An 18,006-nucleotide genomic window follows, 5' to 3' on the forward strand; every position below is an offset into this window, starting at 1 on the left:
ATGCTCCAGGAGGTAAACTCTGTTTTTTCACCACAAAATGTTTTTAGATTGTCATTTTATTTCTCTTGAAGCAAGAGGGTGTTTTAGTGTGGCTCCAGTCCAGCCTTTTAAATAATGTTTTGTAGACTCTGGGAGATCCGCAGGAATCAGTCTTGTGTGCAATGTAGCTTTTTGGATGCAGACGCTTGTCTACTTTGCAGCAGCTGCACAAGGTGTTATGTTAACTAACATCTGTAAGACAGGGCAATCACCAGCAAGTTAGTGCAAAAAGTGGACAAGTTGAGAAGAAACTTTTATTTCCACCTCCTTCCTTTTCCTCTTGCTTTGTGCTGCTGTTGGAACAAGAATGGGTCAACTGTGTGGACGATGCATGCAGCTGCTGCAGGACTTCATAGCCTTTGTTCAGAGGATATCCTCTGACTTGCTGAACGGCATCAAGGAGTGCTTAACTCTGATAAGCAAATGCTCCTGCTTGAAACAGAACAGCTCTAAAGCCAGAAAGCTTTACAAGCCTATCCTGCAGCCTCATGAGAGAGTGACAGCACAGGAGTTTCTGCAGTATATCGAAACAGGTAAGAGGGCTTGTTTTTCCTAAAGGGTTGTGAAAGAACAAGGAGATTGATTTTGTGGGTTGAAAACAGATTGCTAGCTGAACTGCTCTGGCATGGCATGAGGCAGCTTGGTGATGATGCAGAAAAGGCCAGAGCTACAGAGCATTTTCTTTGTGTATGGGACAGCAAGGACTCAAGTGGCGTAACAGATGGATCCAGGTAGAAATGGTCACTTTCTTGCTCTGCCACCAGTGTTAATACATAACTCATGTAAATATGTTTCATAAAAGTGAGTCCTTAGAGTAATGGAAGTTAATGTTTTGGAGTCAGTCACTGGGGGGGGTCACAAAGCAGGAAACAGGCTGTACCAGTACTGGCTGCTACATAAGTGCTGAGCAGGCAGATCACAGCGTGGTCTTGCCTCAGTTGTGCACTTCCATGCTGGCTGCAGAACACCTGGACTTGCTTTAGGGGTTTCTGCGCTATACATGGAGAAGGTCAAGGTCACCCTGGGACAAGCACTGTTGGGCTCTCAGGACTTCCTCAGATTCCAAGCAACTGATCTGCCTAAGTGCTTTGTGCTTGTGCTAAGGCTTGATCACAGGCATGGGATTTTGCTTGAATTAAAGTAGATTCATAACTCTTCATGTATCCCCTCTGCTTTACAGGCTACCTGCCTAATTCCCCTGTTTATCTACTTCTGATGTCCTCTCTATCCTGTCCTAAGATGCAGTATCAGTAGGAAAACCTTTTTTTATTTCACTTCTACATTCACAGAATATTTTCTTGGATGAATGTGTTTTGTCAGTTGTCCCACATAAAACATTCCTTGTCTCAGGACAAGGGGCCATTGCTTGTTTGGTCTGGCTTTGTCTCATGGCTAATTGGGTATATTGCTTTAAGCCCAACGACCTTGGGCTAAAGCTACTACACAAAATTGTATAGCCGCCTACTTTTATTTGTATGAAGGCTGTGGAACACAAACTACTATTTCTTTACTTGCTTTCTGGGGGATGTAAAACCATCTTGTGAATGAGACCAGGAGAGACGTTTTTCCTTGGCGTGACATGGTTAACCCTGTTTGAGATGGTCTGTCATGGAACAACCTTTGCAAAAATTGCTCTGACGCTGGTTCCTGGGAACATGCGTGAATCAGCCTCAGCTGGTATTAGCTGGTGTCATTACCCTATGAATGTGGGGGGTCCTCTGCTGCTGATATGGTTCACTAATTGTTGCATATTAAGCACTGGCTGAATCCTGAAGTTTATATCCAGGATAGGACCAGACCTTTCAGCTTGACGTATAGTGGGGATCTTCCAGGGCTGAACTTTTTATTGCAAAGGTTAGCATGCACCTGACTGTTTAAGAGACTTTCTTAGCAGTATCCCAGTTCAGATGATGGATCAGGTGCAACAAAGTCTGGAAAAAGTAATGTGGGCAAAATAGCCCTTTGCAGCACCCACTAGGGCTTTCTGAAAAGACTAAGCGTATGTTTTCTTGAGAAATCCTTTCCTTTCTGAGATGGATCTTCAAAAGGCTGGCTGTCTTGGATCCTCAGGAGCTGGAGTACAGCAGCAGGGAGCCTAGAGCTTCCATGTCAGGAGCACGCAGATGGCAGTGTGTGCTCTCAGAGAGGTCCTTATGTCTGTGGTATACACAGCACTCAGAAAGAACCAACATAAATTCTCTGAGTGGCCAAATTCTACTGCTAAGACAGATGGAGGCAGGGAAGCCTTACAAAAAGAACCAAGACACATACCTCTTTAGTGCTCACCTGTGTATTTTATTCTGAGATCGAGCAAGTCCATCATCGGTTATGGACAAATTATAGTAAGCAGGGGGCCAACATGCGGACAGTTCAAGTGCAAGGAGAGACTTCATTGTTGATCATTGTACTCAGCTGTTAGCTGGGGCGCCAAATGCTTGATCTTATGAGCAGGTGAAGATTTTGAGTGGCTTCTGCTTTATCACTATCCCAAACAAAAATGCACAGATATGTAGGAGATGATAGACACTATGTAAGGAACAGAATTAAACCACATGAAGAGATTATTGATTTTGCTGAGTAGACCATCCTTTTGTGTTTATTGTTAATTATTAAAAAAAATTGATCTTTATATGAAGCAGTTCTTCTGTGAAGCCCACTTACCTAATCCTGAAGGTAGAAGTTTGTTATTCTTGATGTGTCAGCAGCTTCTAATGACTTGAGATACTGGCTGAGTTTTGCACTGAGGCAAGAAAGCTCACACCCTTCACATCTCTTTATCCCATGGGGGGTGAACTAGCTAGATCTTGTTCATACAGATAGTTCAATTTTCAGTGTTTGTCTGAAAATATATCTTACAGTTATGTGCTCTACCGGTCAGTTTGTACTATGTTACCTTTTCAACTCTTGATACTATCGAGCATTTATTCAATGGCCCTTTTCTTCCTTTCTGCTGCTCCATTCCACACATTACACAATGACTTACAGAAGTCAGGCATGGATGCTGCTGCTGTATTCTTGATGGCTATTGCTGAACATCTGGTTTATTTGCAGGGGAACTATCATACCCAAGAACAGGTAGATTCAGGCTAGAAATTTGAGCCTGAGGGCAAGCCCATTTACAAACCATGTTGCTATTTCCTGAAATCCTTTATTGTAATACCCAGGATAGTAAGACCAGTCAATGTAAAATGTAGTAAATTAAAAATATATGCTCTTTCTATAGCTCATAACTAAGAATACCATGTTCTGTAGATATATTTTTAAAAATATCTTCTATGATTCAGGAAAATACAAAGATAACAGGAATACCTGGATTTATATTTTATAGTATAAAAGTAGCCAAAGGTTATAATTTATCTTGCTTCCACTCACTAGCTTTGTGAGCTTCACAAGAGGCATTGCAACGGACAGGTTATTCCAGATTTATTTATTGCTTCTGCTCATGGAAACATGAATACGGATATACAGGGTCTATGGAGTTGTTACAGGACAAAAATCCTTATGTGTTTGGTTGGCTGTAAATTTTAGTTTCTTTTTGTAAACTGGCCCTTTTTGTGTACAATTGAGACTGTGCTGTCATTGTATATCTTTAGGTTTTGAAATGTCGCCACTTGGAAAGGACCCTCTGGAAGCCTTGAGGACCTTAGCCTTTTCAGAAAATCCAGGTTTACAGCAGTCTGCTGCCCTCTATTACTTGCATATGAGTCAGCACAGTAAGTTATCTCAGTGCATCAGAAAATTTTCACATCATTATAAATAAAGATTTTTTCAAGATTTTTTAAAACTTTTTTTGATTCATTAGTCAAAGTTCTTTTTTGTCTTTCATGCTATGTTGCTTGCTAAGGAAAATGGAAATGCTGTCATTGCTGTGTGGGCAGAGTCTTTCTGAGTTTTGCTCTGAGGAGATGATTATAAAAGACTGTCATTTATGTAATTTTAATCCTTCTGTAAAACTCAGCAGAACCCAAAGTAGTTAGAGCCAATGTATACTGAGTCTCCTGAAAGCAACCCAGCCAAAATATGGTGGAAGGGAATGGACATAGTGATCGTTTAAGGTTTTATATTATATAATTTTTTGGAAGAGGACAAAGCTCTAGAGGCCAGATTGTAGTGGCAGTTTATGAAGGAAATGTTTTTCTGTGTCCCAGCTATTCTGTGGGAGCACTTGGCTCCTGAGGCAATTTGTAAATGGTTAGAAGTCAACTTAGAAACGTCAAATAAGATTCTAGCAAGAGTTTTGTTTCTACAAAAAGGTAGAAATACCAGCAACAACAAGGCTGCAATTTATGTATTTATTTATTTATTTTCAATTTACTTCAAGGAGAATTCTCTGGCACTTGGCTTGATAGCTTTATCCCATGTATTTTTTGCTGGATAAAAAGTGCAGATGGCATGCTATGAGGTGGAATGACTTGTTTGGCAGTGAGGCATATTGCTTCCATTCCCATGATGTACTTGATTATTCAAAACCTTTTCAAGAAACTTGCCCTGTTTTGCTAGTAGCAATGGAATTTAAATGAAGGGGAATACAACTCAGCCTATGTATGGTAGCACCTGACACTTAAGACCAACAAGAGAAAAATGTGACTGCAGTAAACAATGAAACTCCTGAATATTTCCTCTTATTTCTGCAGTGAACATCCCCCTGCCCATGGAGCATCTGGAACCCTTCTACGCCTTACTGCGGTCTGCTGACCTGGAGGTGCAGCAGATGTCTTCCTTGTCCCTTGTCAACTTCTTGCTGGAAGGAAATAGTGAGTAATTAACAACACATCTCTGTTCAGGTGAAAAAGTCTCTCTGCAGCCCTTCCTAGACAGAAAGAGGATACATTTACACACCCAGGTCTACACAAATCCAAATTCTCCTCCTTTTGTGTTCCTGACAGGACAAGGTGTGAGTCTTTTTCTGTCTGCAAGCCATGTAGATTCTCGTGACACCAGGATTTCTCAGATCCCTCCAGCTAGATTATATCAAGTGGTTAGAGATACTGGATCTGTGTGCAAAGGCTGGTGAATTATTCCTAGACTGGTGTGGGAACAGCTATACTATTCTCATTCTTGGATCGGGAGCCTGCCACTTACCCTTTCCAGCAACAGATACAGTTCTTGGTAATAAACTGCCTAGGAGACAGTGCTCGTTTTCTTGTTATTTATTAACTGGACGTTGGTCATAAATTGCTTGCAGATTTAAAAAAAAATGTTTAATCGAGTTCACTTTCTTCTGCAGCTGATAGGGCAAATGTAATTGAGATAGGGTCTGAAAGCTGCAGATGAAAACTTCCCGGTTAAGTTTATGTTGATAGACAGGGCATGAACACCCCACACATCATCAATGGAGTCCTTGTGGCATCTACTACTGCACTCCCTGGCATCTGGGCCACTGTAGGCATTCCATGACACTATCCCATAACAGCAGAAGACAGGGTCAATCTTCACTGAAGCTAGCTGTTTTCTTTTCTTTTTTCTTTTTTTTTTTTAATGGATCTTGCAGCAAATAATATCATGTCACTATTTACAAGTAAAAATTAATATTTAAAGAGTAGACTTCAGAAGAAAAAGTGTGAGGGGGTGCTGGGTAAATTGTGAACCTATTGGAAAGTTGCAGTTGCACTTTCCAAATAAATGTTTGAGGCCTTCTGAACTAGAACCTCTGAACATCTCTTGCATTCCTTCCTGAGTCTGAAGAGGAATCAAACAAACCAAGCAAGGGACTGTGAGTGCCTTTCAGGCTGTTTCCATCTTAGGTCTATTTTGCATAATCATAATAAAGACCCTCAAAGCAAGGAAAGGAAGATATATTCTTCTCACAAAGGTGTTAACTACTTACTTTTCTGTTTGTCCATTTTTTCTTGAATTTATGAATAGTTGACAGAGAATTAGTTGTCCAAATGGGTTTACTTGAGCCCATTCTGGATCTGCTTGAGTCGGAGGATTCCACTGTCCAATGCAATTCCTGTGCCTGCGTCATGACTTTGGCTGTTTCAGGTGAGTGTGCTTTTTTTTCTCTTTATCTTCTACAGTGAATTCATTCAACTCTTATGTTGTATTTCAAGGTGAAAGAGCCTATTTGCAATGGGTATATGAGTCATAAGATGCAGCAGCAAATTTTGGTATTCCCACATCATAAATTAAACTTCTTGAGATTCCATTTAAGATCTTTTGCTCAGTGTTTCTGACCTTCATTCTTTTATGATGACACACCTTTTTCTGGTTTCTGACCTAAATACATTAGTGACCAGCTTATCATAATTAGTGTCTACATTGGAGTTATGCACATGAAGATATACAGAGGGATCTCCTTTCACCTGTTTTACACAGCCCACAGAGAAAGCAACTTTTTTGGTGTTCTAATGATGTTCCATAGTCCTGAAGGCACTCTGGCCCTCCTAGATGTCTCTGTCTTTAACCCAGAGTATAGGGAACCCTCAGCCACTCCAGATCCAATACACCTTCATTTGCTGTTATGGGTGGTTGCCTAATGCCATTGCACACTCCCCTAAGTGTACTTCTGAGCACAAGTAGTTTAAATTAAGCACTCAGGACACTTTCAAACCGGATATAAAGGCAACTGCTGAACACAGAGATGGGCAGTCCTGCAGGTGCATAGGCTGGGTTACTGTCTGGGATTTAGATCAGTTTTGAGGATCTCTGTCTCAATTTAACTAGCATTTAGACAGACAGGATCCATTTATTTCTTTTTCAGACTATGTTTAGCTATCATAGCAATGAGACTAAAGCAAGACGCAATTCTCTAGAGCTTATTTTAATTTTAACTTGCAGAGTGTGATACCTTGAAGGGCCTACTTGAGAAAAGTATTCTGTTCAACCATGTCCTTCAAGCAAGCCATTCATGCTTCAAAGTGATTCCAAAAAGTTAAATATGGAAACACAATCAAATCAGGAACATCTTTTAGATAGCTTTAAGGTGACTAAAATTCTAAATCCAAGAATAGTAATGTGTCTTCATTCTGCTGCAGTAAGCATGCAAGACTGTGCACAGCGTGAAGCTGTTTAGCAATGTGACTGCAAGTTATACATAAGCTGGGTTGTCTGGTACTTACCTGCTGCAATAGGTATCCGAAAATAAAATCAGCAACCAAACCTATTCAGAGGAAAAGGATTTGAAGGACAATTTGTTCCAACACTAGCATTTGTTCATACAGTAAGAGGACACATGAATACTTGTAATTATCTGCAGCTTTTCAACCTGTGGGTGAAAGAGTACATAGGAACAGAACTAAATGTTCACAGCAAGGGTTTAGGGAGGCCTGAACATCTGCTGAACAAGGAGGATGCGCTGAGTGCAGAGCATGTTCAAAGTTATACCGATTTTCAAGCAGACAAATGGCGGAAAGTGGAAGGAAAGAATTTATAAATGCAGGTTTCAAGGTAAGTTATTCAAACCCAGCTTGAGTAGATGTTATTGATTTCCCCCCTTTAGAGTAGCATCTGAATACATCATTCCAGCCTAAAAGCACTCTAAGGGGCATCAGTGGTTGCAGTGGTATCAGTGGAGAGACTGCATTACTTAGACAAAAAGGTGGTCCAGGAGAGAAACATCATCTAGCTTACCACATCTCTTAAAATTACACATTTTGGTGAGGTATCTCCATCCATTTTGGCATAAAATGGCAAGACACATTACCTGACCAAAACTAGAATGAGAATGGAGAGGATAAGGGAAAAAGATGTATGTAAAAATAAATCCAGCAAGCCCACAATAATGGAGACTAACAAAGACTGCAGGGGAGAACTTCTCAGCTAGTGAATGACCCAAGGGAAAAGAAAAAAAAAAAGTAATTTTTGTTTACAGAGGTTTCTATTGTGTGGGTACCTGTTGTAGTCTCTCTACTCCTCCATGATGAGAGTGGGCGCTCCAGTCCTTCCCAGGCAGGAGTGAGGTGCTGGGTCTCCATGTGCCGTCTCCCTCCGAGATGGCTGAGGGAGCTGTAAGAGCTCTTCCTGCCACTGTAGGCTTCCAGTGTTGACCATCACTTCTGAGCCCTCAGGCAGAAAAATTGAGCTGTCATGGATGTGAAGCCTTTCCAAATCAAGCCAGTTGTGTTTCTTTAAGGAAGCCTTTGAAGTATCCAGTAGCTCATATTCTGTCATATTTTGCCCAAGGTTTGTCTGAAAGTTTGTAATCCCAAATGTGACGTTCTCTTTCACATTCACAAACATTTATGGAGTGTATTGCATGAAAGAATGAAGCAAGCAGCAATATCTGAATTCTCTATCTTTTTACCTCTCTTCTTTACTCAACTAATTAGAGTTTACATTGCACCAGACTGGTTTCCAACAGTTCGAGCTGCACAAAAGAATTTCTGCTTCCACTGAAGGAAACAAAAGAACAATATGCAGGCAGATGAGATTGGAGAAAGGCTTGTCTACAGAACTGGCCAGAAAATTTCAACAGAATAATAGCTTCCCACGTGGAAAAGCTATTTTTTAAATACATGACTCTTCCCAGAACAATTATTTTGCTCATAAATTAGAGTATTTTTTTTTCCAGAATAAAAGGTATTTCCTCGAGTGTAAAATATTATATGAAGATAGAAGGGAACTTGTCCTGGAATACTAAACTGATATTGGCTGAACTATGCTCAAATAGATATTCTGGATTATCTGTGTGTGTCAGTTCCCCAGTATAGATAGGCTCCAGGTGTAGAAATAATGGCTTTGTTCTCTTCACTCTCTAAGGTAGTCAGCACCTGAATAGTTGATGTTCATGAAGCAATACTCAACCCCAGTGGTCTTCAGTGGCAGTTTAGCTCATATAAACAATGAAAGATGTAGACTATAGATTTTGCTTTTTTCCTTTTATAAAATAATCTGCAGAATACTATGATATTAAGAGAATTCTTCATTGGTCTAATTCTCATTTAAATCTCATGAACTTCAAAGAACACCACTGCCAACACCTTATATTTATTTTTCAAATTATCCAACTAGAATGTTTATAAGATACAAATACAGATAATATACATTATTGTAATAAAGGGGAGAGGACCATCTGAGTGTGGCAGCAGGTTATTTGTTGCAGATGTTTTGGTGGCCTACTGGTAGAGGGGTAGGGAAGAGAATAATGGAAGGTTTCTTTTCTGTATGGCACAGTTGAGGCTACGTTCAGTAAGTCCTAAACAAAAGGAGTAGAACTAAAAGCAGAGGTTTTTTTCTAAATTATATTATATTACATATTATAGTATACCTTTATCATATGTAGTATACATCAATATGCCATATATAAATATGTTATATAGTATTGTATAGTATATGGTTAATTTTATAGCATTATTTTAGTATTATAGTTATTTTTTCTCCAGTTTTTCATTCAGGAGTTTCAAGGGACAGCACAGATCTCTTTTGAATTCTCCTTGTACTCCAGGATGTCATATACAACTGCACAACTTAATACACTGCCATGCAAGGAGGCATCACCACTTCAGAGAAGACGCACCTTTTCAAATTCCAGTGGTTAAGTCAAATTCTGTCTTTAGAAACCTCTGCATTGTTTGTAGCTGTCAAATGAGTAACACAGGCACATTCAAAGAAAGAAATTGGCCCTGAATATACCCTGCTAAATTAATTCAGTTGTACCTGTAGCTAATTATGTAGTTTTTGGCTAACACACTGTGAACAGCTTGATGAGACATACTAGGGGTACAAGGCAAGTGCAACACCGTGCTAAGGTGTTTAAGGGGAGTTATGGTCCTTTTATTTTACTCATCCCAGTCACAAAACAAAAGCACTGAACCAGCTGTGATCTGTGGCTAATCCAGCAGTCATGAGTTAGTTTCTTTCCCATTAAGCTCTTGGAATTTTTAACAGGTTCCTTTGAGTATGCAGAGAAATTTTTATATATACACCAAAGAATCAGAGAAGGAAACACCAAAGAAATCTACTCCTGCCACTTGTCCTGCTCCTGGCTTACAATAAAATGGCAATATAGTTATTTCTTTCTCTGATTCTCTTCTCCAGAGTCCAACCGAGAGGCTATTGGTGCTGCTCGAGGAGTTACACCCCTGCTGTCGCTTGCGAATTCCTATGATCCTAGAGTCCAACAAAATGCAGTTGGTGCTATCCTCAACCTCACACAATCAGGTGCTTTGTGACTAATGGTTAATCTACAATTGCTGACACTAAATTTCTCACTGATAGAAAAATATTTCAAAATGTTTAAGGGAAGAATAAAAGCATATCTGAGCAACAAATTATTTCCTTCGCATATGGCATTCATGTTGATACCATAGGCTTATGATTTAAATGTGGCCTCTCTTTAGCTAATACAGACCCTTTTTTGCCTACTACCAAAATAGAAAGGCTTGATTTTCAACCCCAAGGGGCTAATGTACAAGCATTTAAATCATCAAAGGAACAGAAAAAATCATTTGTCAAAGAAATAACTTGGTCTAAAAAGTTAGCAGCACATTTGGTGGTACTTTGAAGCAATCTCAGCAGCTTATCTAACAAGGTCAAGCTCTAGGAACATTTGACTTGTATCCCTAACTTGATGTTGGAAGATGCAAAATATTGGTATCTGCCAACAGCTTTAGCAAAGCAATATTGGTTCCTCCGCAATAATATGTGCATTACCATACATTAACTCTGAAACAAACCAGCATTAAATCTCACTTACCTAGATGATACCATTATCCCACACAGCTAAGTGATACAGTCATGAGTAATGTCTCTTATGTCTATATGGTGGAAGAGAATGGTTGACAAGAACTTCTACAGTTGGCTATTACATCTCTGTTGTTATTCAGAACTCTTAATTTTACTTTTTTTTTTAATCAAAGAAATCATAGTGAATATCATACCTGAGGTTTTTCAGCTTCTCTAGCAATTCAGATTCTAAGGAAAGTCTTTAGCATAAAACCAGGAAAGGCCTAATCAATCAGACAGCCTGCTAGTCATTTTGCTAAAAAGCATACTGCTATATTGCACAAGCTCTAAATTATATACTCTGCAGTCACACTGATCACCAGATATTTGAACATCACCACTCTAGAATCCAGTGATTGCACGTATCCCTTTTGAATGGTGCCTCCATATGAGAGAGGAGGGAGGGGAAAGACATACTAACAGCACTTTCTCTTTTTAAATGACAGAGAAAATCCAACAAGTTCTATGCAAGGAAGGAGCCCTACCAGTTCTTGCCTTGCTGCTGGAATCTCCTGACTCAGAAGTGCAGGTATGATTCAAACAAATCAGATTTTTAAACAGTAGCCATGTGACCATAAGGAGGGCACAAACCACAGCCTGTAGAAATGAAAAGGTGGAGAGGAGTGAAGGTTTCTCTGGAGAAGTGGAAAAACATGTGAGAGCATCTTGGTGAAACTCAGCTCAGTCAGATAACATATATTCAAAACACTCCATTTGTCTAACTCCATGAGAGAGTTTATGACACAGAAGTGCATCTGCCCGCACACACTAACTCATGTACATAGTTGTTATGCAGTTACCTGCTTGTGCCTTCCAGATCGTCAGACAAGTTGCAGATAGGCGTCTTCCTCTGTTTTGTTGTTTTGGGGTTTTTTTGGTTTTGTTTTTTTCTTAATCTTAACTTTGATCTTCCACTCTAAGCAATTTTGCTAAGTGTTCTGAGAAGGCATAGCTTGCAAAGATTTTTTTTCTTATTATTATAAATGTCTGGGTAATCTTCCTGTTTTATGCCTACCACAGACAACTCTTTGTGATTCTGCACACTCAACAGAGAGCCAGTCTTGGTTCAAAAGTATGCTAATGAAAAACTATGAATCAGAGTTGTAAACTTTAAAATCCACAAGTTTATTCATTTCATCCTCTGAGTAGTACAGGATTGTTTCCTCCATTGGTTTTGTTATCTCTATTCAGTTCTTTTTTAAATACCTGAAGTACTGGATCCTCTGGAACTGCTTTCTGCAAACTGTTTCAGCATCATCAGCTTTTTCATAATCTTAAAATTATCTTCACTGCAGTTCATCGTGTTCCTTCTAATGATACCTCTCTACTAATACATACTCTTATGTATATAATCCTCTCTAGTGTTAATGTTTAAATCCTTTGGAAATGATCTCTCAGCATGCTAGGGCAATGACTACATCCTGTGTGAGTTATCAGTGTAAACAGACAATACAGTAGATGCAGATGAGCTGACTTAGGTGCCAGCAGCAGTGTCGTTGCAGCAGCACAGTATATTCCCAAATATCCCAATGGGTTTGTACAACATGCAGTGCCACAGCATGGCTGCTGTTGCAGCTACAGCAGATTGCGTCACTTTTCCTGGAGGAAGCCCACTCAGGCTGTTATCTCACCTACCCAATAAAACACTCTTAAGATGAAAAAGCACTTTGTTTTAATCAACTCTAAATCTGAATGTTTCTCCAATTTATTTTTATTCTCTTCAACATGTCCCCGCTGTGACCTCCTCTCTCTGCAGTATTACAGCTGTGCTGCCCTAAGCAATGTGGCAGCCAATGCTCAGCACCACGAAGCCATGCTGAGACCCAGCAACAGATTCCTACTGCAGACACTCATCACACTCCTGTCCTCTTCTGTGGACAAGGTAAAGCTGTAGCTTTCTCCTTGTGTAAAGGCTTAGCATCAGAGTAGAGCTATAAACTTGGGCTTCCAGTTTCAGTCTTGCACAGTTCTGCTCATCTACTGTACAGGTGCCTATGTGGCATCTTTCCCATGAGAAAAAAACGTATCAGGTGATACACAGGTTCTACAAGGTCAATGTATGGAGAAAGAGAAGGGAAATCATTAGAGTTGTTCTACAGCTCTGGACACTTCCTTTAGACTAGGACAGCCTGTATTCTTTAAACTTCAAACTATGTGTGAGAAGTCCTCTGTCCAGGCTCTCAACTATCTTTGATTATTGTGTGTGTGACAGAAGGTATGTGTAGCATCTATTATATATTTTTTTTCTTTTTGGCATCTGTAACTTTGACTATGTGGCTTCAAAGAATAACATCTTGAAAATTTTGCTTAGTTGGGAGCCACAGCAAAGAATTTCAGTAAGCCACAGTTCAGAATTTAAGAGGTGGAACCTTGAATTCTGTATAGGAGGGAGACAATAAAAAGGCAAAGCAAATGAGACAAATTCACTTTCTTCATTTTCTTATAACTTATCTGACATTCCAAAAATAAACCAACATCTGAACCCCTTTGGCTCTTCCTCATCAATAACAGGATGTCTGATACTAGAGAACGCTGAAAAAAAATTCTTCAAAACTTTGGGGGGAAAAAAAAAATCACATCCCAGAATTTGTTCTCTGAAGGTAATGTAATAGCTTACGCTAAATGCTGGTTTTGTCACATTTGTTTTGCATACAATCGACAAGAACATGCATTACTGAATCCACTCTTTTTTTCCCCTCTTTTTTTTTTTAACCTTTTTGGCACAAGCAGGTTTCAAGCCAGGCATGTGTTTGCCTAAGAAACTTGGCTACCAGTGGTAAGCAATATGTGGGAGATAAACACACTTTTTCTTTTTCTTTCTCTCTCTGCCTTTCCAAGTGATCACAGTGGGTTGGGAATCTTTCTCTTTAAAAGCAAAGAGATCCCTCTTTTCTGTTTTAACTGGATGTTAAGGGAAGAGAGAGGTGCACATTTACAAAATAAACTAGCCTCAGAGTTTCCAGGTAGCAAGGGAAAGTATCTGGACAAAGAGAGAGACAGCAGAGGTCTTCTGCACAAAGCCTTTGTAACTGTATGAAGTTTCTCTCCCTTCCCTGTTTCCTAAACACAAAACCTGATTAGGAAAGAATGACTCCCAAAATTGCTGCTTGAGTGGGGATCTGCCTTCTCCCAAGGCATGAATCTGTCTGTCATTAAATATAATTTTCTCCTAAGCTTTTCGCATTCTCTTAAAAAAATGGTATGCTATTAAATGCCCAAGATCCGTTTCTACAACATACTTGGGAGATGAAAGCAGAGGACTGGCACACTCAACACAAGAGCCCAAGGGTCAGGGTAGAGTTGTTCCATCTAGAAAACATAGAGGTGGATCATTTTCAAGCAATCACAATTATAGCAGAGCTGGAAGTAAAGAAATTGCTGCCCTGCTCCTTGGCGTGGTTGAAAACCCCTGGTCTGCTTGGCCTTTCAGGGCTGCCGCTCCATCTGCTGGCATCAGAAGCTGCCACTTTCCTACCCGTCCCTGTGCCAACAAAGGACTTAGAAAATTCTCCTTATTTCTTCTCACTGAGGTTCAGACACAGACTGAAGAGCGCCCAAAGCTATGTTATGCTCTTTGGCAAAAGGAGCCAGAACAAACGGGGGTTTATTTTTATAACCAAACATCCAACATTGTCCCACTCCACAGAGATGAGGAAGGTCCCATCTAATTTCACCTTTGAGGGACAGTCAAACGAGTCAGGGCCCAAATGCCTCCCTGTGGTGCTCTGAAGCTCCCTGACCTTGGTCATTTTCCCAAACCAGCAGATGTCCAGGCGGAGATGGTTGCTGAGGATGTCCTGCCCAAGCTGTGCTCTCTCCTGGTGTCCGGCAGTGAGGACGTGCGCCGTGCCTCCATTGCTCTGCTCTGGATACTGTCCCAGCACTCGCACAACCAGGTAGGGGAGGTCACTTCCCAAGGGCAGAGGAGAAGGAGTAGCACTGGCCACCGCCTGGGTTAATGCTCTGTTACAGCAAAACTGCAAACAAAGCATTCTGTGAATGAATGATAGACTCTCTGAGGCTTTCCAACCCTTTTCTCTCTTCTTGTCTGCCACATCTGTGCTGTTTCTAACTACCTGAGGAGCCTATCTGTTGCAATGAGTGGGATCCAAAGGATCCTAAATTTAATCAGATTACCTGCAAGGGGAGCAAGGGGAGATGGGTGTCAGATTCCTTGGATGAGCGGAAACTACCCTGCGCTCCCTAAAACTCCCTATGGTCCCCTCTGTCCCTGGACCGTAGGTCTTCAGGTGAGTGTACAAGGGGTAGGACACACACTTAGCATCATGAGAGACTGCAACCATGGGGGCAGCTGAGGAAGTTATTGCTTGGCTACAGAGCTTCTTCAGACACTGAAAAGCAGAGAAACTAATTTAGAGTGCATTTAAAGTGCATCAGTGCAAAATAAAGTGCAGAAACACATTACTTCCCTATATGGACAGTTATTCAAAGGTACATTAACATCTTTTGAATTAGGATCAAGACAGCAAGGAGGGCTAAACCAGTTTGAAATCTTATCTATCTTTAGCTAATTCACTAGGACTTTCCCATGTCTCTTCATGTCTTTAGTTATAGAACGGTTCTTTTGCCCACATTCAGGTTAAACATCATTAATAGTGCAACACTATGCAAATATATGAAGAAATCTGACTAGAAACAAACAAAACAGGCTCTCCTGCTGTACTTTCATCCTCCACATAAAACAGCAGAACTAGTAAGTAGCAACTGACAAATCACTATTATTTTTAAATGTGCTTTTCCATTACAGTAATTAAAGACATCCTTAGGAATATGGATATGAAAGGTTTTTGATAGGTGTCTTAAGCTAACAATAACCTTTTAAGAGAGTCAGAATTTGTGTAGATAAAGAGGGGAAAAAAAAAAAAAGAGTACCTTTCCTGCTACATTGCTTTAAGCAGTAGTGACAGACAGTCCGAGTAACCAGCGCTGGGAGTAGGTGCTTCTTAGGGCTGAAATACACTCAGTCTGATTTGAAATGTCCTCTGGGTACTGGAAGCCTGGTGCCTTACACCTCAGCTGCACGTACACAGCACAGGATGAACCAAATTGCACCTCCTCAAACTCCAGGACATGATGGAAAAAAAAATGCCTGAGAAGCAGCAACCAGAGCACAGAGCTTTTCAAAGGCACTGTGGCTTCCTTGGTTTTGTGCTGGCTGCATTAGCACCAAGCATCCTCATTGCTTGTCAAACTGCCTCATGCAATCCAAACACTCTCAACAAACCTGAAATTGAAATGCATTAAGTTAGCTGGAGGCTATTTGCACAGTAGAACTGTTACTCGGTATGAGACATTATGCTGGAACATTGTCCTCACTCCTATTTGCTTTTCTTGCCCCCAAACACCATTTAGACTTTTTATTCTCCCAGGAAAGAGTATCCACAGCTCCTTTCCTCTCTGATCCTGAAATGTGTCCTTACCAGTGCTTCAAACCCCCAGCTACAAAGGGCATGGCGTAGCATCAGTGGGAAAACACAAAAGCACCAGGAGCTCGCACTGGTTACACCAGCAGTGAAATGGCCTTTTCATGGGGGAAAAGGGTCAACGGCAGGAGGCTGTAAAGCAAAGCATCACCCTTGAGGGTTTATTCTCCAGTGAGAAGTATCTACATCTCAAAATTTGTTTTAGTGAGCAAACATGGCTGATCCTGACTACTGAATGTTGCTGCTTTGTGCGGGCAAGCCCTGGGCGCTCTGAGAAGAGGCTGACCTCTCCTTACTCACATCCTGCCACCCCACCTCCATGCCTTTTCTGGCCTGTTTTTTCAACTCTTTTCAAGCTTTCTTTCTCTAACCCAAGCTGAATTCCCAGTGAGTGAAAGAGGGACTTCTCCATGGGAACAGCTGTTGGAAAACAAACCACTGAACAAAGCTAACCTTTACAAGCAAGTCAAGTGATGCTTGAATTATTACAAAAACTACCCAGGATACAATAGGGCAGAATTCATCTGCCCTTTCATTACCATGAAGCAAACCCCCGAGAATGCTTTACAGGAGCTCCTCTCCCTGTGTAAACCCCTTTTTTGCAATCCCCTGGCCAGGCTGTTGACAGTGATTCCCAGCAAGCGCTGGAAAACTTCCCTCTTGCAGAGGGAATTTTATTCAGTTCTCCCAAGGACAGCCCAGCCCTGAAACACTAAAGACAGAGTCAGGCTTTGTGAGAAAACAGCCTTTTAAATCACATTGCTTTGAGCAAAGACCAAGTCAGGGTGGCAGGGATCTCTCTGCTCCAGAGGCTGACACTCACTTTTCGCTCCAGGTACAAAATAACCTTGGCTTCCCATCTTGCTGCCTGGTAAACAGGGGATAAATATTTACCTTGGCAAGAAACTCCTGGATAAGGGGTGCAGGTGCAGCATTGCAGTTGTAAGCATAGTTGCTGCTGGAATGCTTTTCCTTGCCTTTTTTTTTTTTTCCTAATCTTGGGAGAAGTTAGATTGATATCCATCTAGACTACTCGATCCATTTTTACTCAAGAATTTTCTTGTGATTCTCTTGTGCTGTGCAGGATTGAGCCAGAAAACAAAATCTGGAACCCAGCCATATACCAGCCAAAAAAGAGGCTCAGCAAAATGTGAAGTACTGTCACTTGCTAATTTATATCCTAAATAAACAGAAGAGCTTGGCAGGGAATTCATTGTATATCAGAAAGTTCATTTATAGTCCATAGACAATTTTCTCCTCTTGGGCTGCTGCAAATCAAATAAAGGTACCATAGTTGATAGGATTACGTAGAAAAGAGGACACATGGTCTAAAAGCACAGAAAACTCTAATCAATGGAAATTTAATTGGTTTATTTAAAAATATATTATTTCTACCTTTGAAGAGAAGGAAAAATAAAACTAGAGAAAATTTACAGCCATATTTGCATATAGGGTTCTTGAAATGCCTTGAGTTTAGCCACAGCACTGCCCTTTCCATCTATTTGTATGTTTTATTTTAGGATTGCTGGTTGTGACAGTGCTTAAAATGAACCTAAGTGAAAATGTCAGATGATATTAGAAGAAAATAAGATATACTTTTGCAATTTAACCTAAGTAAAAGAAAGATGCAGGTTGAACTAATTTTTAAAGACATCTGCCCTTCAATGCTGCCTCAGTGATCCCGACAGTTCACAAGTTTCAGAATTATGCGATTTCTCAACTGTATATAGGACTGATAATTTGTTTTATATGGAACACTCTTGCTAATGTGTCTCAATTTCTAAATAGCACAAATAATACAGTTCATTATTAACAAACATAAGAACTGCATAAAGAACTCAAATTCCTAAGGGAAAGA

At 40.4% G+C, this 18,006-nt stretch overlaps 1 protein-coding gene across 1 annotated transcript in view; it reads left to right on the forward strand.

Annotated features, from left to right (window-relative positions):
- Positions 1 to 346: 346 nt before the first annotated feature.
- The window catches only part of LOC104537974 (vacuolar protein 8-like), a 23,685-nt gene continuing 6,025 nt past the window's right edge, over positions 347 to 18,006 (forward strand). The window contains exons 1-9 of the mRNA XM_010181010.1: positions 347 to 572; positions 3,633 to 3,752; positions 4,674 to 4,793; positions 5,905 to 6,024; positions 10,018 to 10,140; positions 11,151 to 11,233; positions 12,461 to 12,586; positions 13,435 to 13,480; positions 14,467 to 14,600. Coding sequence (XP_010179312.1) covers positions 347 to 572; positions 3,633 to 3,752; positions 4,674 to 4,793; positions 5,905 to 6,024; positions 10,018 to 10,140; positions 11,151 to 11,233; positions 12,461 to 12,586; positions 13,435 to 13,480; positions 14,467 to 14,600 — 1,098 coding nt within the window. The remainder of the gene's footprint in view (positions 573 to 3,632; positions 3,753 to 4,673; positions 4,794 to 5,904; positions 6,025 to 10,017; positions 10,141 to 11,150; positions 11,234 to 12,460; positions 12,587 to 13,434; positions 13,481 to 14,466; positions 14,601 to 18,006) is intronic.

The sequence above is a fragment of the Mesitornis unicolor genome, unplaced genomic scaffold, assembly GCF_000695765.1.
Source record: "Mesitornis unicolor isolate BGI_N332 unplaced genomic scaffold, ASM69576v1 scaffold14010, whole genome shotgun sequence".
NCBI classification, from domain to species: domain Eukaryota; kingdom Metazoa; phylum Chordata; class Aves; order Mesitornithiformes; family Mesitornithidae; genus Mesitornis; species Mesitornis unicolor.